The sequence below is a fragment of the Musca domestica genome, unplaced genomic scaffold, assembly GCF_030504385.1.
Source record: "Musca domestica strain aabys unplaced genomic scaffold, Musca_domestica.polishedcontigs.V.1.1 17, whole genome shotgun sequence".
Taxonomy (NCBI): domain Eukaryota; kingdom Metazoa; phylum Arthropoda; class Insecta; order Diptera; family Muscidae; genus Musca; species Musca domestica.
Genome location: NW_026712230.1, coordinates 1,055,598 through 1,078,681, shown reverse-complemented (window position 1 = coordinate 1,078,681; position 23,084 = coordinate 1,055,598). Strand labels below are relative to the sequence as shown.

Below are 23,084 nucleotides of genomic sequence, written 5' to 3'. Positions count from 1 at the left end.
TTTTTATCAGGGTTACCGTTTTCAGACTAAAGTCGCGATTTGCGATATTTTTGACGACATGTGACTTTAGTTGTGTTCCAGAACCTGCAAATTAGTACTAATTAGCACTAATTCTGCTACAACGCGTTCCCGTACTCCAAAAACTAGCAAAACTTGCAGCTCCCTCGAGAAAAAAATGGCGCTGAGTGGTGCACATTTCTGCTTGTTTTAGCTACATGAATTTGGCCGAGCAGAAATGTGCAAATTGTGAATTTGACATTTAATTGGCAGGGCTGACAAGGTTGAAAAATGTATTGATACATTTCAATGTTCCCGCGTCATAACAAAAATAACGAAAAGAGCAACTTAAAAACTAAAAGAAAAACTAATATTTGTAGTGCAAAAAACAAAAAGAGAAAATATGGAGCAACTGATTTATTCACTTTTGGATGATTCCAGCAGTGAGGAGGACTGGCTGAATGAGGAATCAGATTATTAATTATTATTATAAATTATTAATTTTAACTTATCGTCTTCAATACTCATTTTTTAAATGTTGGCGCTCTTTTCAGTAAGGTTTCGCCAGTCCGATTTAGGCTGTTTACTTTTGGAATTTTGAATTTTGACTTTTTATCGCATTTCTGCTAATTTTCCGTTCCCTAATTTTTTGAGCAAACCTAAATGAGAATGACATTTCAAACTGTTCTCTCTTCTGCTAGTTTTACTACTAAAAAAGTACTGGAACACAACTTTTATGTGCACATTTTTTAATTTTGACTCTTTCAGAAATGTGTGCTAATTTTAACCCCTCTTTACGTTTTTCACTTTTCAAAAGTTCTGATAAATAAATGCAAATTTTCGACGTAAATAGATAATAAATTATACAATTTTGTGATCAAACTGTATTATCTTACAGTACGTTTATATATATGAGGGTTAACCTTCTGGATTTGGATTTAAATTGTCATATCCATTACTTTTACTTCAAATAAATCCTCTCAAAGTAGGTTAACCCATGGTACAATGAAGAGAAGTTAGGTCAACTTTGAAAAAATTGCAAGTATAGAGGTCTACCTGTTTGGCTTGTAATGTCAGAATTGCTATCAAAACAATAAAAAATCAAACAACTTGTTGCATTTATTTTGAATAAATAATTTCAAACCGCGAAAAATGAATGAAAGGTCAAAATTTCTTTTCAAAATTATGTTCTATATATCTCTTATGGTTTATTTCGCAACAAAAACTGTAGATTTTGTCGAGGTATACGTTGCAATAAGCATTTTGAAAACACCCAAATTTGAATATTTCCTGAACAAATTTTTATTATTGAAAAAATACACACACATAAACAAATGAAGTTGACATATTAAGCCAGAAAACTGAAAAAATTGAAATCATATGGTTGTTCTGCCCTACCTTGAATTCATTGTACCATGGGTTAACCCTACAAAAAGTTCTAACGTAAACATGGCATTACTATTTTAGATACCATCTTGTGGTATAACCCATGGTACATCGAAGAGAAGGTAGGCCAACTTTGAAAAAATTGCAAGTATAGAGTTCTACCTGTTTGGCTTGTAATGTCAGAATTAGTATCAAAAAAAAATATATATATAAAACTAAAGATTTTGAAACATTCCTCTTAAAAAAACATTCTGGGTGCTGTTAGTTCTTGTGTAGTCCTCGTTTGACGTTTAGTTTAGGCCAGTCTTTCAGGAGCACAAACCCCAGAATAACCGGCTAAAGCATGTTGACAATATCTTCACAATACCTGTTATATGGATTCGGTTTAAAACGACATCTTACACTGACAATTTCCTGCAATTAAATTAAGGATGACAATCTTCTACAAGTATTATAGAAAAACTAGCCGATATATTCATACTTCTCCTAGCTACCGCAAAATGATACTTTGGAACAAAATTCAACCATTTCATAATCAAGCCTTACATGACTTATGGGGCTAATGTCATTTTGGATTGTCTACAAGTTTTTTCATAATCACGATCATGTAAAATGAAAAAGTTGTTATAAAAGAAAATTTCAAACATATTTGCTCTGTTCCAGAACTGCATGGTTATACAAGGAGGTGAAGTCCTTTCAAATAAGCATATCCATGGTACGATAAAAGGTAAGGTAGAGCTCCCAGCTGATTACAATTTTTTTCTAAGTGTGCCCGACTTCTGTCAATTTTGTGTATGTATTCGTTGTTTTAACATTTATAACAAAATATTTTCAAAATCAATCATTGGAAGAAACTTAAATTGTGGGGCGCTCATTAATAATATTAACCAGATTTTCATTAGAATTGAAAGATTGAAAACTTAGGATCATATTCTTAAGAGAACATCTAGGCATTTATTAATCTTTCGCGCTATTTGACTAATTTTAGAAATGAACAAAACATATCAAAAATATGAAAACAACTGGTTGCCTATAATTTTGAATATTTATAAATCTGTATGGATTTATAAATATAAATTTGACAATGAGACATTGTCAAATAAAAAATTTTGAAAAAAATGTAAACATATGATAGCATGACTTTATATTCTTAATTCGACCATGCAGAACTGCAAGAATGTAAACGTTTTTTCTATGATAACCGATTTGTACTTTATGATATCGGACAAATTAACAAAACTAGTAGATTCTCGCTGACTCGTTACCGACAAAAACTGGCTTTAGAACCGGCAAGAAGATAAAATTCATAGTACAATGGAGATTACCTCCTTCGTAAAACTACTAAACCAAATGTCTGTCAAAATTTTTTAAAATTAAATACAACAAGTTCTCATTTATTTAATAATTTTGCAATTTTGAAATTAGCAAAGGACGCAAAAAATGAATGATATGCTTAGGCTTTCTGTCAAAAATATGATCCAATCTGTTCAATATTTAAATTCCATGGAAAATCTGGTTAACATCTTTATTGCTGTTTATTTTCATGGTAGAATTAACAAGGTAAAGACAAACAATCATTGTATATTTACGCGGTTTCCAATTATTTATTCAAAATCATTGCAGCAAGTTGTTTGGTTTTTTTTATTGTTTTAATAGTAATTCTGACATAACAAAACAAACAGGTAGACCTCTATACTTGCAATTTTTTCAAAGTTAGCCTATCTTATCTTCATTGTACCCATGGTACAATAAGGAGGTAGAACAGCTTCGTAATACTACAGAAATAAAGCCCAGAGGCTATGTCCGCTTCCTGTCAGACTCATTCAAAATTATATACAAGTTGTTTTCATTTTTTTTTCATATTTTCCTCATTTGTAAAATGAGTTAAATAGCCCGAAAGATGAATTAAATGCCTGTATTTTCTTTTAAAAATATGATCTAAATAGTTCGATTTTTCAATTACATAGCAAAACTGACGAATAGCTTCAATGTGGGTCCCGTAATGTACGCGTTTTCCAATCATTGATTTTGAAAATAAATACATACACAAAATTGGCAGAAGACGGGCACACTTAGAAAAAAATTGTAATCAGCTGGTAGCTCTAACTTACAAACTTACTCTAACTTAAACTTACAAAAAATCGCCGTTGTTCTTAATAAAACTCCAACTGCGATAGTGCGAAAATGTTTTTCGCTATTAAAAAGGAGTGACACTCCATTAAGAAACATAGTCGTATATTTTTTATGTTTCCTAAAATTGCAAATGTGGATATATTATGTGTGTATGCAGTTTGCTTTCATTTTGAAAGGGATGTAGCTTTTCCCACGATTTTCCTGCGATTAGTAGAAGAGCTGGAAGATTAGGGCATATAGCTAACAACTTAGATATTAATGAATGATATGAAATCTTTCAAACTAAATAATTGAGGAACTATTCTTCTGCATTTTAAATCTTATAATCTAAACTCCAAAAAGTGTATTTTTTTTAATTAAATTACTTTATTGAAAATTAATTATTTTGTTTACATTTTTGGACATTTTAGTTTAACACTTGTATTACGTACAAAAACAAATTTGTATGTGGTTGTTGTTACGATTGTTGTACAACAACGCTTCCTGTTACCTGTATTATTCTACCATGGTTTTATTTATTTTTAGATATAATGCCGTTTTAGATATTTGCCGTTCACAAAACAGTAGTACTTGTCTTGATTTGAATTTAATTGTTTACATTATTTTCTATCATTAAATTTACATCTGGTGGTTGTTTAAGTTTTTGTTATTTGCTTTCATGCATTGCAATGTGTGTTGGGTAAACACTTTTAGTACCATTTAAACAACTCTGCCGGTCTTTAGAGCTGTCATTTGCAGCGAACGTGCAAAACGTCAAAGTTTATGTCTGCATGAGGAGGAAGCAACAAACGCGCGTACCATGGACAAATTAGCAATATTTAAGTTGTTATTTTTCTTATATTTATGTGGACAACAATCTACTGAGGCAACAAAATTGAACTTTCCTCGAGTTCTGTTGCCCATCTTTGATAAAATCTCTATAAACTTCACTTTGCAAGTTAGTGAAAAAGGATGCTATAAATGGTGAGTATCGGCCTTGGCTTTGGCTCATTTCGCTAACCTTTGCGACAGACATGAGGTCGATGTTGTTTTGTTGTTGCGAATAGAAGCGTTTTGTTTATAGCGACTAGATGAGACAAACCACCACCATTAACATATGGAGAAGCAATTGGCGCCTTTACTGTCAACTTAACCTTAAAATTCAATCTTATGTCTCCTTTTTAGGACTTCCTCTCGGCAGGATTTAATTCTAATTACACCGCTGTATGAAGATGCTGATGACAATGAGTGTTCCTATGAAGCAACAGTAACTGTTTTAACACGGGAACGTAGGCGAAACACCGCAATCGTTCTGGCTGAAAATGTAGCCACTGGTGATTCGCTGCGGTGCGACGTTATTTTGGATGTTATCGATCGTCTTGGTGTTGAGACAACAACGCGTCAATTATATTTAGAGGAAGCACCGGAAACTTTTGTTCTACATGCGGAAGATACACAAGGCAATGTATTTACTACTCTGGAAGGTGTTGAATTTAACTGGGTAATATCCTCGCTGAATAAGGACAGTAAGGATTGGTCGTCGGCTTTAAGATTTTTAACATTCACTGAAAGTCCCTACCATGAAGTTCCTAAAGCATTGGAGAAATTTGAAGCACAGGGTCTTAAGGGATACATGGTGCTATTAGAAGGCATTAATACCGGAACAGCAAAGGTAATAAGCGAAAGAGACTTTAAAATGTCAATTTTTTTATTAACTCGTCTGTATTGTTTCCCTAGGTTACTGTTAATCTTCCGTATACAGAGTATGGCTATGTTCGACCTATTGTAGTATACATCAATGTTTTGGCCAATATTATTTTGGAGCCATCAGATGTCTATGTTTTACCAGGCGACACTATCAATTTCCGCATCTTGCAATTAAAAACTGGCAAATTGCAAGAGATTTCTCTAAACAATCAGTATTTCTTAGAAATCGAAGACGTTAACATCGCCAGCATGAAGGGCGTTTCAGCCACGGGACTTAAAGCTGGCACCACTATGGTTGTGTTGCGTGATCGCAATGTTCCCAACGATGGTAGCATTACGGGCGACAGCGAGGCCATGAAAAACGCTGTGCCAAGCGCACGTTTAACAGTTGCCCATCCCAAAAAATTAGGTTTGAGCTTATTGCCACATAACAATTGGATAACCGTTGAAGGAGAAAAACACGAAATTGCAGTGGATTTATTCACACAGTAAGTAACACCAATCGTTGCAATAATATTAGATGACGTACCTAGAGAATAAATTAAAGAATATTTTGACATGTAAACTTAAAACAATATCAAAAGATACGAGTTGGCTTGAAAAATTGAATACGAATTCGCACAATTTAGTACATAAGTAATATTCACGTCCACGTCTACTTTTTTAAACATAGATTTTAGCAAGTACCTAACTTATTATTATTTTTTTACTCTCTCATTTTTAAGCGATGACCATAAAATTACTTTAGGGTCCCGTTACTCAGTAAATTCTGAATTGGACGAGTCTCTGTTTTTTATACAAAAGCGTAGCAAGAATGGATCCCGTCTATATGGCGAAGCCATAAGGGAGGGTATTACACCAGTATACGGAACTTTCAAAGATGTAAGTGTATCTTAAAGATTTATTTGTTACATGCGACTAAATTGTACTCTGCCTATTGTTTACAGTTGACCGCCCAAGCTGAATTACAAATTTACGGTGAATTAACATTATCACCTGCCAAAGTGATTTTGCCCTTTGATCCCAATATTGTCAAGACCCAAAGAATTCAATTCCAAGCCAAGGGTGGTGACGGTTCTTACGTTTGGATGTCCCATCAGCCACGTTTCTTGCATATAACACAAAATGGTCTAGCCACTACCGTAATAAGGGATTCAAATGTCAAGGGTGGTCTTGATACCTACGATGGGGCTACTGGAACCTTGTTGACTGCACACGCCCACATTAAAGTGGCCTTGGCAAAAAATCAGAAAATTTCACGACAAGCGGATGTGTACTTTGTGCCACCAGTCAAATTACAAATTGTAAAATATAACTTTGAAACAGCTCTAAAGGATTACGTTCAATTGCATGTAGCAATTTATGCATATGTCAATAACACACTTATGCCGCTGACAAAATGTGAAAATCTTGTCTTTGATTATGAGTTTTCCAATCAAATATTCCAAGTTGATTACAACGCAGCCTCAGCGACAGCTTCAGAATTGGCTCCTGAGGCTTGTCAGATTGTGTATTTGCGCAGCACAGCAATTGGACTTACCCACCTTAAATTATCGTACAAATTTCGGGAAAAACTTTTAAAAGACGAAGTAACCCTGAGTGTCTTTGATCCATTAACTGTCCTTAATCCGTCAGAGAACCACGTTGTTCTCCCCATTGGCTCATCGCGAAATGTCATTTACACAAATGGTCCCCAGAAAATATACACACTGGAAGCTGAGTTGACCAAAGGTGTCGATTACAACCACAACATTGCTAGGGTCTCTGAAATTGAATTTGACACACAGAACAATATGTATGCCTTTACTGTGTTGTGTAGAGAAGTTGGCGAGACATCTTTGGAATTCAATGTTTTCAATGCATTGCTTACACCGAATTTCCAGCCATATCACTCCAAAATAACCACCAACATTTATTGTGTGAAACCAAGATTTCTTAATTTATACACACGGGAACAACTGCGATCATCGTGTCCATTAGAAATGAGAAATGCTTTGCTACAGCTTAAGGATCAAGATGACAAATTTGAAATCGAAATTGAGGTTCAAGATGCTAAAAATCGTAAGCTGATGAATATAACTTCATTATTTATTGATTGGGAGTTTGCAGCTGGGGAGCAACGTTACCATAGTGGTGCCATTATACACCATCGGCAAGCCGAAGAAGAATACTTGGAAGGTATTCGTCTTCCCGGCAAGGATATTTTGGTAACCCAGCTGAATGAAGTGGCACAAAATTTCCGTATCAAAGGTGTTGTAACAAAATATGATGAACTGGTATTGCGAAAACAAAACATATATCCAGAAGAGCCTCCATTCGGTATCAAAAATGTAAGTTATTTTTACAAAGTTCATTGAAGCTTTTTTTAATGAAAATTAATTCCTTATTTACAGCCCAAAACTGGAGAAATTGTAACCCCCCTTATTGAAAATGAAATTCGTTTTATGACGGTCAATAGTACATTCTTCCCTTCGGATCACATCAGCATTTTCTTGGCCAAGGGTCGTCGTGAACGCATACCAATGTCTCAAGGTAGTGGTTTCTATGATTTTCAACTATCGGAATCAGGAATAGTCAAAGTGGAATTCGATAACAAGGAAAAAGAATTGATTGTTTCCCCTCTACGAATTGGCCATGTAAGTTGCAATTTGTGTGCATTTGTATGCCAAAAATGATTGTTTGATCATTTATTTAGACTCGTCTTGAATTGATTGATCGCTGCTTAATGAATGAACCTGCTCATTTATCCATCTCGGTGGTAAGCCTTGGAAGTATTCGTGTGGAGGTTCCGGATCGAGTGGAGCGCACAAAGTCTATAGAAGCAATTGTTAAATTGTATGACTCACATGATAACCTGTTAAATATTGATCCATTTAATTTACAAATTTATGAATTGACGGAAGAAGTCTTTAATTCGAATATATTAAGTCTTCAATTGGGAGAACAAGTCGATTTGGGAATTGGAGAAATTAGGTGAGCTAGTGTGATAAACTTAATTTTGTATTGCTTTTGTTTTATATAGGCTAATATTTTTGTATTGTACATAAAGATATATTAACCACACATTCACACATATGAATTTCAGATATATTATAACAGGTAATAATTTAGGTGAAACTAAAATAGTTTTCAGTTCCGGCAGCGGGGAGATATTGGTATCCAGTGAGCCAGTAAATGTTCAAGTAAGTTTCCTTTCCCTTAAGTACAACAAGGCCCTTAGTTAACATCAATACGTTTACACATTATAAGGTATTCCCTCCTTTACGTTTGTATCCACGCAACACTACACTGGTTGTAGGTTCAAGTGTTCAAATTTACTACCACGGTGGACCACATCCAGATGTAAACATAGTCTACCATGTGCACGATCAAAAGGTTATAAGTAAGTATAAATCTCTAGCATAGATTATATTATATAGCTAATATTTGTATATATTTTATTAAGGCATGGAATCAGCCATAGTAACTGCATTTAAATTGGGCGATACTAAAATTACTGGAAAATGTGTAATGACAAATCCTATCAATGGCAAAGAGGTTGTAGTTTCCGAAGATACTGTGGATGTACATGTAGTACCTTTGGTCAATATACAAATTAAAACACCACTGGTTCGTATTCGTAGTGGTGCAGTTATGCCAGCTTATATATGGGGTAAATTTTTTAAATCAAACAATTGACGATAAAACTGTTTTAATTATTTTCACACTCTTTTTTTAAGGTTCTCCCGATTTATCGCCCATGGTATTGGGTACATTGTCAAATATGCATATAACATGGTCAACTAATCAACCCGACGTGATTAACATTTACAACATTTTTGCTGATGCTGGTGAGTTGAATATAAAAATATACATACTGAATCACGATACAGCATTATGAAGGCAAATTATCCTATAATGCTCACAAAAGGTTCACATAACAAATTATTCTTTGATGAGCCTGAATGGTTGAGTTTCATTTCAGGAACAGATACGGAATATACAAACTATTATAAACTAGTAGTAAAAGCTATTGCTCAAACATACCATTATCCTTGAGGAATATTCTCTTTAGAACGTGAAATATTATTAGCCTTATTCCAAGCGATATAGGAGAATCAAAAATAATGTTTTTGAAAAATAAATCGTGCTGTTGCAGCGTAATTTTAATCGAAGGCTTTGCGGTAACGTAGTAGAAGAAATTTAGAATAAAACAGAGTGACGAATGTCGTGCAAAAATGTTTCAGTACAATCGAATTCAAAACAGTAGTAGAAAACATATACTATATAACACTATAACATATTTTGACTCTATACGTCAGTGGAATTGACGTCAATGTAAAATCAGAATATATTCAGTTCATTCACGCATATGTAATTTCGCAGCAAGTGACTTTTAACATTAAAGACATTCACATTGTATATTCGCCTTATATGTACAAAATGTTGGAAATTTGCCTATCTTCCCCACAACCGTTTTATTCGATCTATTTCGGTCCCTGAACATTACCCGATCATCACCAAAATAAAATGGCTTCTTCAAGGGCTTCTTCGTTTCAATGCGATCAAATTGCGATCTATATCTATATGACCAATATGTTGAAAAACAAATTAAATAAATCACTTTGGATTTTGTCATAACTTAGGACCCTTTTACAATTGATTCACGCTTAAGTCGGTCAACTCCTTCTCATACCTCTCCCATTAAGGGAATTAGAGACCGCTTTTTCAATTTTCAAATATTTTTCCCACAAAATATATATAGATATATTTCGTAGCGTAGGTTAGGTTTAAATGCGCGCAGTTATCTTAAGACAACTGATCTACTCGGGGATCTGCTGGTCATTGCATTTATGCTAAATTGAAGAAAAAAGAAAAGAAAGGAAAAAATAGTTTTGTAATCCATGATGAGAAATTATCTGTTGTTTCTAGTCACTTTAATTTTCTGTCTAACTGAAAAATAACTACTGGTTCTGTGTCGGAGAATGCATACATATCTTACATAATTGCTCCTCCACAAGACTATTTCTCTCACGGAAGAGAGTTGGACGGTGGCAGAGTAAATGTTCGATCGTTCAGTTTCCTCATGTTGACAGAGCCTGCAGTAAACGGTGTCATCGACACCCCACTTTGAAGAGATGACCCTTATATTATAGTGACCAGTGATGACCACAGCATGAAAATGGGCGACCTTGTTTGGCTACACCGAGTTTCCGAATTCTAAATCGATTGACTAGGATCAACGTCGTGCTACTTCATTACCAGAAAGGCTGCAATGACCTGGAAACCAATAGAGCTTATTTCCTGCTCATATCATATATAGTGTTAAGATGGTATATATCAGTTCAACCTTTTTAGTACATCCGCGATAAAGGCACAAAACTCAAAAATTACATCCACGATTTAGTCCAAACTTTGCACTTCTCAATTGATGGATGATCACCAAATGAGCAAGTAAACAAAAATAAGTTTGCGAGGCCCAACTTTACCGTAAGGACACTCTAACGTAAGTAAAAGACAACCTTAAAAATAACATTATCGGCATTCAATACTCGAATAGGTTTATTTTAAACTGTTATTATTTTCTTTGAAAATGAAAAATGAGTAGCCGTTACGTCATCGGTCCATGTTGACCGAATGTTTGTTCACAAAATTGAAAAGGAGGATATTGACAACATTTGGTTTCGACAGGACGTCGATAGGTGTCATTCCAGTATTGTGATTGGTTTATGATCCACAAATTAAATATAATTAAGCAAGAGTGGTATGCTACTTATGTGTCTCTACTTTAACGAACAATTTTATGAAGAATATAATTCTTACTTGGATTCTTGGATTTTAAAAGAAACAACAACCATAATAAGCAGATCTAAAGTTATCCATGTCTATAAAAATGTTTCTATTGCAATATTGTACTTATTCCCAGTGTCCTTGGTTGGTCTGTCACCCGCTCCAAAGTTGTTTAAATGTCTAACCGAATTGACAGCAATTTTATGTGGAAGAAATGAATAGATTTGAATTCACTTTTCGGAAAATGCCTATATATTACCACGGTATTTGTAGCCCGATTGACTGTGTTAACTCAGATCCATTCTTTGGTGTAGCTTCCTTTAGCAGACTTCACTACAATTTGTCATTTCGGTGTTTGAAAAAAAAGATAGATACTGCCTTAATTATTTTACTAGAAGATGGAATTGTTATATAATTTCCTAGTGGAAAATTCTGTCTGCATCAATGTCCATATTTTTTGATCATTAATACATTAAAGGTATTTATTTATTTATTCAAATTCATTTTAGTAATACTAGGCCTAAAAGACCATGTAAACATATTACTTAGCATATAAATCCTGAGTATTTAATATTACATTACAAAATATAAAAATTATTAACACCTATATTCCATATTCTTATATAAAAATATATAAGAAAAATAAATTCAAAATCACATGGCCAAATGAACAACAACCTTTAAATGTTACACTTTTGTTAAAAAAATGTAACTACGAAAAAAATAATGATAAAATTTTATTTCGAACTGTTACAGAAGTGAAATCAGATGAGCATGAAGTTTCTTTCTAAACACATTATTTGAGTGAGAAAATATCCTTGGTTCGCAAGGCAGCGGATTCCAAATACGTGCAACGCGAACGATCTTACATAAGTAATTCTATTAAGTAAAGGAAAACTTATCTGCGGATTTCTTGTTGAATGTAAAAGCGAGAAGCTTGCAAGTAGGGACGTAGGTTTTCCAGTCGTTATTCTCCAACTAAGAATGGGGATAGTTTTAAGATAGTGCCAACTTATTACATTTCTATGTATTCCAACTAAATCTACTCAAAATATTGTCTCCATTCGCGTTTGGTAAATATTGATATTTCTTCTGGCGATCGAATTCAAAAAATTAATTAACTGTAAAAATGTCTTTTCATATCCCTAATCATGGTACAATGAAGAGAAGGTAGGTCAACTTTGAAAAAATTGCATGTATAGAGGTCTACCTGTTTGGCTTGTAATGTCAAAATTAGTATCAAAACAATAAAAAATCAAACAAATTGTTGCATTTATTTTGAATAAATAATTGAAAACCGCGATAACTGAATGAAAGGTCAACACTTCTTTTCAAAATCATGTACTATATATCTCTAAAGGATTATTTCGCTACAAAAACTCTAGATTTTGTCGATGCATACGTCGAAATAAACATTTTGAAAACACCCGAAATTGAATGTTTTCTGAGCAATTTTTTTGTTGTTGAAAAGAAAACACATACGTAAACAAATAAAGATGACATATTAAGCCAAGAAAATAAAAAAATTAAAATCATATGGTATCATAGCCCTACCTTGATATCATCGTACCATGTCCCCAATATTGTTTTCTATATATATTTTGTACTTTTTTATGTATTTACTTTCTATTAACATTTAATTTCATTGTTAATAATTTCTACAGGCATTGAATATTCGGACACAGATCTCATTTCTGTTCGCGTTAAAGCCTTAAATCCCGGCAAGGCAAAAATCCAGGCAACAGTTCAATTACCGGGTGGACAGAAAATTTCTACTTTTGTCGAAGTAGTCGGTAAGTGAAACACAAAGTAATTTTGAGTCTTACCACTATCATGTTTTTGTTTTCTTGTCATTTATTTTATTTTTCAATTTAGTTTTCAAACAACTTGAACTGGAATCCCCAAAACACATAACGACGGATACAATTCTGCTAGCACCACGTAGCTCCATTCAATTGAAAGCGAACTTAGACGATGTCCTCTATAGACTGTCCAGCGATAGCAATGCAATAGTGAAAGTGACACCAGATGGCATTGTCCGAACACAAGAGACTCTGGGCCGAGATTTAGTCATTGTATGTACATGTACCAAGGGCAAACACCCAAAACAACAAAGCAAAACTCATCTATTGACCATTCACACTCACCTCTTTTTTGTTGTTGTTTTCTTTTTTCCTTTGTTATGGCAAACTTTTTTATCTCTTTCACCTGGACCATAAAAAGGCGAAAACATTTGATCAAACTTTAGCTATCGGCATTGAGGTTAAGAATGTCCAATACATTATGGCCGCGCTGGTGTATCCCACAATCAAACTAAAGAATACCGAAGAGAGAATTCCACGTGGCATGAATTTCGTGCTGAAAGTTTCGTTGCATGACAATTTAGGCAATGAATTCTCGCACAATATCGAAGATGTCAACGGCTTGAAATATGATTTATCTCATAAGGACATTGTGGATGTTCAAATTGGCAATAACTTAACTGTTGCGGTAAGTAAACCAAAGAATAATGTATCTACGTATGCGAAGTTCTGCTAGTTGCCTAGAACGACACAGAATATCATGGTGTAAAAAACTTTCTCCAGATTAAAAGTGAGAGGGGGTTTTGGCTTAGTTGTGATACATTTCTAATTAGTCTTGTTGCGGTAGATGCGTGCTGATGGTAAAGTTTAGAAGAAAGATTATGTTATGTCATATTTAAACTTGTAATCTCCTCCTAGCACACATTCAACGGCATACCAATTTATTGTCACAGATGTGTCGTCAGGGCTGTGTTAAAGTTCAATACCGGTGGCGCAACGTAAAACAGAAAATGAAAAGAAATAGTAGTTCATTTTTCTTCTTGGGAAATCCTGATGCAAAGCTTTTTTATTCTCGTTTTTACCTGAGGAAATAGTACAGTGGGTGGCACAGAGCTGTTTCAGGAGAATTTATAAAATTGAATTGAAAAGTGTTTGCATATCTGTGTTATTCTAAAAAAAGTATCCAATAACGCTTGAGTTGATTCAAATCATCAGGGGAACTAGGTCCTGAGAATATGGCTAAAAATTTAAACACAACAATCCATGCGAGATCATAGCTATTATCTGGGTGCAAAAGACAAAACGTGCAACGCATGCTAGCTCTTATTTGAGTGGAAGTAAAATTCGAGCAAATTATCCTTTTGCCGAAAGTATATATTTTCTCTATTTTTTAGAAATTATTGCGTCCGTTGGTTTTGAAGGTGCCGTGTCGGGCCCGGACATAATCCCCCCATTCTTGCAATAGGGATTATGTCCAAGAAAAAAATGGTCATAAACCCCAGAAAGTAGCGGATATAACCCCCATAATAATGGGTACCAAGTTACTACATTTAATATTTTTGTGAGTAGGCCCCACAGCAAACGGTCATATTCTTTATTATGGGGATTATGACCTTTTTTCGGTCATTGGGGAATTATGCTCGGGCGCCGGTTTTCGATTTTCCATTTTAAATAAAAGTGTAAATGGGGCTGGCGGGAATCTCAACCTAATCCGCCAAAGGTTAGGTGATGCCACAAACCCCGAAATATTGGTTCTAGACCCACGATTTTACATATGTATTTACTTATTTCGCCGAGTTGGGTCGATTTAGCTATGTCTGTCCGCCTGTCCAGTATCGCCACAGGTCACTATCATGACGCAAACCTCACGAAGTTTTGCGTTGAGTCAGGTATAGGATCGGAATAACAACTTTTAGAACTTGAAATGGACCAACAAGAGATTTTTCTGATATTGCAGTCTATCAGGTCATAAGTATATACCAATTGGCGCCTAATGGGGGTTAGAGTTTAGAACAGCGAAGAAGCGCATCTGTTGGGATCGACATAGCACAGCGGATGAAATGTACCTTACATTTTGTGTGAAATATCCATTCCAAACACAATATTTTACTTTGTTTAAATTTTTGAGAATGAACATTGATAATTTTTGATTGTCTACTTCGGCATTTCGATTTGTTTATGTTGGAGTCAGTTGAACCAAAATTTACCCAACATACCAAAATGGCTTAAGAATAATATTACAATAAGCTTATGAACATAAGCCTTAAGCTTGAGAAAATCTTGAGAAAACATTGAAAAATGTTTGTGTAACAAGTATAGAATAATCGAAACGGAACCCGTATTTATAAGCTTATACTTGAAATTGTAGAATAAGCTTACAAAAATAATATTATAATAAGATTATTTTTGTAATAGTATATAATATTATTATTTTTTTAATTTTTAATCATTTTTCACATTTTTTTCTTGATGGACATCCCAGTAGTCACTGCCTCATGTGGCCTTGATACCCTGACGCTTTCTTCTCCCTTATTTGAACTTCTGCATCTCTTCCACTAAGACTACACATCTATTGAATTCCTTCAACTTTTTGATGCTTCCAATCTGAAATGGGATTGGAATAATTTATGTGAAAGATTCCCGGATTTATTATTCATGCATACCTTAAGGGTTCGGTCCAGAAATGGGTCCTAAATTCGCGTGATTTTGTTTTCTGCCAAAGAAAATAATTTCTTGCTGACAATTTTCACAAAAAATCAAAACTAATTTGTCAACAAGGGACAGATTTGAGAAATGTTTGTGGAACATAAGTGTTTCTCAAGCATTGTTGACAAATTATATTTTTATAATATTGTTCTTAAGCTGCATTGTATTTTTGGTATGTTGGGTACGTACAAAAACCAAAAATTCTATTTTAATTAATTCGGCTTCACTCCTTTACATCCCTATTTATATATCAGATTTAAGAATATTTCGAGTAATAAACTTTGAAGTTGAAACTATTCTCCAGTATTCGTTGTTGTAGTTTTAACTTCATTTAGATTGGTCCTTTTTTAGGGCTTCATGGGCCTTTTTTTTAATTTAGCTTTGTCAAATATTCAATTCTTGTCTATGACCTCTAATAATGAAAAACAATAACCGTTCCGTAGATGATCGAATCCAATATGAATTTTATTCAAAGAATTAAGTACGCAATTCTGAAATGATAATCAACTTTTTATTCCGGTCTATGTAATGCAGCCATTGAATATTATTTCTCCATCCCCCCAAGATTCATAAATCCAGCTATTATTCGAGGATTTTCTCGGGGTCATCACTGTACTCGTTCTCGTACATATTGCATTGCGCAAATACGTTTGCGTAAAATCTTTGATACAGTGACCGCATTTTGGCCACAAGTTTTCAACTATACTGACCGCACGTAAACCTGGTCTTAAAACTAGTAAAACTTGTGCAGGCAACTTTTCCCAAACCAACATTAGGTGAATTGGGAAAAAAGCAATGGCTAGAAGAAGGGGGCGAGAGAGAGAAAAAAACTTGTACAATAAGCGTCTTAGAATCTCAGTCATGGTTGTCTTTCCTACGATAGTTTTTATTTGCGTTCTATGGCATAATAACCACATAGACTTGGTTTTGGCATGCCACTATCGCGCAGCAGGAAATCTGCCACCAAATGGGGGATACTCTGACAACAACGATGCATAACAACCGTTCCGAATGAATAGCCCGTGCATATATGTACGTCTCTACGTACGGACATAGTTGGTGGCAAATGCTTTTTGCGTAAAACTCCTGTTTACTTTTCTTTTTGCCACTGATGATGACAGTACACATTTTACGGAAATAGGTGTACGACTACAACAGTGGCATGCGGTCGGTCGGTCGGCCGATGGGTAGGTAATGACGATGGTGTCACCACGGCCAGTCCTTGGTCTGCTACAAAATAAAAATGCAATGCGTAACGTCGCAACATAATCCCACTTGGCTATGGTTTTCTTTACTTTTTTCTTTTCTCAAGTTATGTGGAGGGGGTAAGGTGGCGTTGGTCACTCATAAGGTAGCATTTAGTTCCAAAAGATGTGTGGGGAAGCAACGCAGTGGGGGAATATCATATCCGACTCATTTTCCACAAGTCGTCTGTCCTTTTAAAGCCACAACATATTAAATGGTTCGTTTTGCCAGAACACTGTCAGTGATGGTAGCAGGACATTTATTCCCCCAGGATTCTTCACATGTACGATGTGTTTCTGTTGTAGTTTTTCATTTAATATCTTCCGAGGATTTCACTGTGGAGTTATTTGTTAGCTAGCTAGCTATACGTTGTTGTTCTATCCTATTTGTTTGTCTTGTTCTATATCCCGCTCACTCCTCCCCCTCACTTTTCCTCTGTCTGAAATTATAGTAAATCATATTTATATTTGTTATTGTTGTTTTTGTTGTGTACATTTTAGATAAATCTGCCACGTGAAACGAGCAACATGATTGCCATAAGTTTAAAGGATGCTACGGGAGTTAAGCATGCGGAGGATTATATCAAACTGTCAGTTGGCGATTCCAAGCATATTTATCCAACTAAGGTAAGTCATACTACAACGTACAACATATTACATTTAAATTGAAAATTCAACATACATAGATAATGTAATATGTGTACAACAACGTACATCCATTGGTGTGTCCATATGGGTGTGTGTGTGTGCGAATATTTTAAAAACAGGACAAACAACACACAACCAAACACAAGAACAAAAACAAAAACCCACCGCCACATTTAGAAATTTGTTATATATATAAAAAAAGAAGCAAAAACAACAAGATCTTGCCATTGATTTATTTGTATAAGACGACGGTTCTGTTTCTAATATCGTAATAAAGCATTCTTAGGGTTTAGTACAACATCATGTAACGAGGGTTTAAGCAAACAGTAAAATATTAAACATGTTCCAGGATCATTTTTATGGACAAATAACTATCAGAGGTGAGACAATTTATAATGGAGAGATATGATTACAATTTATGAGTGATATTCTGGAATTTGTCTATATATTTAAACAAGTAAATCAATAAGTAAGGGCAAGAGTAGAGAGATCGAGTTCGACTGTTCCTTCTTTACAATCGAAAGAATGAAAAAATTCACTGTCCTTTTTACTGTCAATTTTTGATCAACGAATTGGAATTTGAATGTACTAGTAAGTATCCAGTTGGCGCCCAAGTTATTAGTTCAATGACCTAAAACCGTTCTGAATTTGTATACATAAATTGTCAACCTTTTCCATCGTATTCAATTTACATTCATTCATTATCGCCATACTGAAATTTGATACTGTTATCTGCTGACCTCTTAGAGAATTATTGCCGGTGTAGTGATTTTCTGCAATAATCTTTTTCTTTTAATTTTGTGGATATCTTAAAATGCGTTTTTCTCGAATCAAAGTTTTCAAGAAGTGACACTCGGCGTGTTAATGAACAATATAATTATCTCACTAAAAATGTATAGAAATATGTACGTGATTGAAATTACTGCTTTAGACGCTATGTCTTTTGGGACAAAATCCGTTTCAGTATGGCGATTTTCAATGTCCGTCTGTTTGGTTCGCAAGTAGTATTCAATTCGGTCAATCTCGGCCCATCTAAATATTTTTTCCAAACTAAAATCGAGTTGGAGGATGGGTCATATCGCCCCTCTTCCTCTTGTATTTTTCTTACAAAATTTCAAAAATGGAAACAAAACAAGTTACAACACCATTTTAAAAGTTACATGTTTTCAAAATTTCTTAAGGGCCCAGGTGCCCCGGTGCTATAAATAAGTTTATTTTTCCATGTAAAATATACGAACAATGGCAGGAAATGTCCCTGGTCCAATATATATTGTTACGTTCTTGGATTTTACTTAATCCCGTGTAGACGTTGTTTTATTTCCCAATACAGCTCGTACCAAATAAAACGCGGGTTCTTTCGGATTACGATTATTACAATGATTTTATTCACACAACTTTACTTTGCACTTTACTTTACTCGACGGTTTCAATTCGCGATCTGATTCACAACTGACTAACTGCCTTTCCATTCCCCCTATTTATATGAGCCTCGCCTGTCGCTACAGAAGTTTCTAGACGATCTGGTAACGCCTAGATTACGAACAATCTACCAATGCAACGAACACATACAAACTTACATTGAGTGAACAATAACAACAACACATACAAACTTAAATTGAGTGAACAATAACAACAACACATACACAGGCGAGGGGGTAACAAAGAAAGAGGAATTAAGCGATCATCAATGATGACGTTTAACAAGAATTGTACGTCAGCAACAAAATAGAAAATGAAAGAGGAAATGGAAGGATGTAGAAAAATCTATACAGTAGTTGTTGTTGTGAAGTTATTCAAATAAACTGCGTAGTAGAAATTTACGTTACAATTCAAATTCTTAAATTAACGGAATTCATCTAAATTAACTTAAATCTAAAGTTATATTCGTAACAATATGTACATTAATGGGCATCTGCTGATGATGTACAAGGTAAGATGAAAAAACTGAAACCAACTGCTGTCATTTCTAAGGCCGACAGCTGTTAAAAATATTCCAGTGACAGCTCATTATATTGTTTAAAAGCGTACAAAAGCATTTTAGGCGCATTTAAAAAAAAAAAAAATTATTCGTGATGGAATTCAAGGGTGATAGTTTGATTTCTTTATATTTGGCTGGAAAACACAAGTGGTTATCGTTAAAGCACTTCAGCATTTAAATGTGAATAAATCTTTTATGTCTCGTACCAACGCTCGTTACCGTGAAAGAAAATAGACTCAAGAGAGCTAAAGAGTTGCTTCGCTTGGCCGAAAGTGGTGAACTGCCAAATTTTTGTTTTTCCGATGCGAAAATATTCTTTGTGCAGTAGTTTGTAAACAAATAAAATTACCGTGTTTACTTGCTAAAGAGGTCAGATGAAAATGTGCACCTTCGTTTGGCCATCAGAACTCAAGCGCCAGCCATGGTGATGGTGTGGGCCGCCATAACAGCCGATGGTCGTTCTCCGCTCGTATTAATCGACCGTGGCATCAGAATAAATGCCGAATATTATCGCGAAAATATTTTGAAGGGTGTATTAAAGCCTTGGGCACGCAAACATTTGGCCGCAGACCTTTGACATTCCAAGAGGACTTGGCACCTTCGCACTCACCATTTCACAGTGGTCGATGTCGTATGGGAACAGCGGCCAAAAATACTTTCAGTGCAGATATCAATATGAATCTTTGGTTATGGTACCTTGATGGGATAAATATAAAAAATGTGACAAAATGGATATGGTCAATGCATGTTTTGGCATGGTCCCCATATAACGTACCTCCCGAATTAGGGTTATTTGCCCAATTCTTGTCCCATTTCTACACCAGATTGTAATGTTATTTGACATTTTACATTCTAAGGAGCTAAAAAATAATCTTACTGAAAATTATTTGGAACAGCCCGCCATCAGGTAGAGTCCCTTGTAATGTACCTCCAAAAATAGAAGCATTTTTTATACAAATCAAGTCCAAATTTGATTATTTTTTGTAAACAAAATAAAATAACAATTTAATGTAAAATTAAATCAATGATAAATTTTGCACAAATAATTAGTTTGACTTAAGGCCCTATTGAAATTGGATATAACCGGTCAAAATTTAGGTATAGCTCCCATATATATTCATTCAATTTGCCTTATATTGTGCACCAAACTTGTAATATCAGCCCAAATAGTATGGAATATACGTACGACCAGATGGGACCTGAAAATAAGTATGCCAAATTTGATCGAAATCGGTTCAGATATATATATATATATATATATATATATATATATATATATATATATATATATATATATATATATATATATATATATATATATATATATATATATATGTATATATATATATATATATATATATATATATATATATATATATATATATATATATATATATATATAGCTCCCGTATATATTGTTCACCCGATTTGTTATTTTTGTCCTCCGCAGCCGTAATATGCACTCTGTGACAACGATATTTGGGGAAATATATCAAATATAACTCAGAAATACCCTTTCTAAATATTATCGAGATCTGTTAATATTTGGACATGGCTCAAATATATATCTTCGTCCGATTTGCCTTTTATTGTGCACCAAACGTGTAATATTAGCCCAAATCAAATTTAGATATAGCTCTCATATATATCTATCCGATTTCAAGTTAATTGTGCACCAAAAGGATAATACAAGCCCGAATTGAAAAGGCGCAAATGCCTCCACAAATTTCAATTGAAATCGATTCAGAGGAGGATATTCCTCCCATATATTAGTTCCTTTGGACTTTTAATTATTACTATAATCATTGTTGGTATGATTTAATTCTCACAAATTTCCCATTAAAACCTTTACTTGTTATGTGACGTTCTACTAAATATGCAAAGTGGTGTAGGGTATCATGAAGTCGCTCGACTTTAAGACTTTCTTTACTGGTTATTGCTTGGTAAGGTTCGCTGTCCCATTATAAAAGAAGAAGACGGTTAATAAGATCTGTGTTTGTTGAAACACGAGAATTTTTTCGGGCATGATTTAGTCGAAACTTGGAAGATAGTGCCATGGATATAAATTTGTTAACTCTTTAGCAGTTTCCAGTGCAAAGACCTTAAATTTTTCGACATAAATATTATACCCAGAGGACAATGCTTGCAACATTATTGAATACCCCTCAATTACATCCTTATCAATCCCTAACAACAAAAACATATTCTATGTCACTACCACCATAGAACTGACAAAATTGCAGCGAAGTCACTTCAGTATATTAGGTATAACGTACACATCTGACAAAATCTGAAAGTTAAATCAGCACTTTTAGAATCTTAGGACCATTACTAATGGCGTGAAAAATTCACATTGGAGAATTCAGGGGGGAAAACAATTAAAACTTTAACTGAAACCCAATTTTATTTTCAAAATTAATCTTATAAGCAACTCAGAACACTCACATCTTCTATATTATACACATATACTAAACACACAAATTACTGCACTAAAAATAAGTTAATACCTTGCTTTTCAGTAATAATGCCAAGATTTGTAATTTTTAAAATGTATTTAATTTTGTAATGCAGTTCTATTTTTACTCCACTTTTTCTCTGATGCCACTGAAAAAAACAACTAACTACATTTTCTCTTTTTTGATGCTATTTTCGAAATGTCCCGTTAGAATGAAGCCAAGATTATTATGTTTTCTAAAAAGCTTAACCCCTTAAGAGTTCATTTGTACACATTTAACAATAAATATCTGATTTTAATTTTTTGAATTTTGGCCAATGGCAGCGACCACTGTGCATTTGTAATACAAGAATGGTTACAAAATGAGCTTCCTCGCTTCATTTCCAGCGTACAATTGCCACCAAAACCTCCGGATTGCAATCCGTTAAACTATTTTGTCTGGAGTATTTTGGAAAGCAAGGTTGGCACAAAAAAATACCAAAGTGTCGATCATCTCAAGCAAGCGCTTCGCCGAGAATGGTCCAAAATAACGCAGAGCAACATTCGGGCAGCGTTTGAAGGCCATAATTCGTGCCAAAGGTGACCAATTCGAACAAATCTAAACTTATTCTAAAAGTTAAAGCTATTTTCGACATTTTTTGCTTTCATTGTATAACATTTAAAAAAAGAATGTAAAAGTGATGGCATTTGACTTTGTTTTAGTTTTTATGATATATTCTAACTTGTTAATTTCTCTTTTTGAACCATTTTGGTATTTTCATTTTTTATATTTGCAATGGATTCCGGGCACTGCAATGTTAATGGTAAAGGTAGGGCGGGCACAGACCTGAGTCAAGCGATCTAATTATTGAATACTTTTGAACTGAATCACCGAAACCTGAAATAAAGCTCTTGGTGGGCGTTATTAAAGATCACTGTAACAAAGGGTCTATGTCCGCAAATGGGAAAGCAACGCTAAAGACTAACACAAACTGTTGGAGGTTGAAGAAGAACTGATGCTTCAAAATTAAAGAATTATGTTAGTTGGACAGCACTGGATCCAATATTTGAACTCCTCAAAATCGGAACCAGTGACTATTTTACAACATCGCATCATAATCTATCGTTAATATTACTATATTACGATCCCCATTGACCTCCTTCTCTATTTCTCTACTTTCAACAAAGCCTTTTCTTAGATTATCTTTTATAGTATGGACACAATGGACCAATAGACCATAGGTTTGGACTGGTTGCCATAAGAAATTCAACTGCGGTTCCTCTAACCTAACCTAAGGCCT

General features: G+C 34.3%; 1 protein-coding gene and 1 non-coding gene across 3 annotated transcripts in view; both read left to right on the top strand.

Annotated features, from left to right (window-relative positions):
- The first annotated feature begins 4,252 nt into the window (after positions 1–4,252).
- The window catches only part of LOC131800517 (nuclear pore membrane glycoprotein 210-like), a 126,940-nt gene continuing 108,108 nt past the window's right edge, over positions 4,253–23,084 (top strand). The window contains exons 1-16 of one of the 2 annotated variants that reach the window (XM_059120328.1): positions 4,253–4,479; positions 4,681–5,167; positions 5,233–5,690; positions 5,928–6,084; positions 6,150–7,532; positions 7,596–7,838; positions 7,898–8,175; positions 8,288–8,384; positions 8,452–8,584; positions 8,648–8,854; positions 8,922–9,032; positions 12,636–12,764; positions 12,847–13,046; positions 13,195–13,461; positions 17,225–17,350; positions 17,410–17,834. In XM_059120328.1, coding sequence (XP_058976311.1) covers positions 4,316–4,479; positions 4,681–5,167; positions 5,233–5,690; positions 5,928–6,084; positions 6,150–7,532; positions 7,596–7,838; positions 7,898–8,175; positions 8,288–8,384; positions 8,452–8,584; positions 8,648–8,854; positions 8,922–9,032; positions 12,636–12,764; positions 12,847–13,046; positions 13,195–13,461; positions 17,225–17,350; positions 17,410–17,418 — 4,449 coding nt within the window. In that variant the 5' untranslated portion in view covers positions 4,253–4,315 and the 3' untranslated portion in view covers positions 17,419–17,834. Of the gene's footprint in view, positions 4,480–4,680; positions 5,168–5,232; positions 5,691–5,927; positions 6,085–6,149; positions 7,533–7,595; positions 7,839–7,897; positions 8,176–8,287; positions 8,385–8,451; positions 8,585–8,647; positions 8,855–8,921; positions 9,033–12,635; positions 12,765–12,846; positions 13,047–13,194; positions 13,462–17,224; positions 17,351–17,409; positions 17,835–23,084 lie in introns of those variants that run through there. The other variant, XM_059120327.1, reaches the window with a different exon arrangement.
- Positions 9,059–9,189, top strand: LOC131801761 (small Cajal body-specific RNA 8). Its single transcript, XR_009341910.1, has one exon. It is a non-coding gene; the product is annotated as a small Cajal body-specific RNA 8 (non-coding RNA).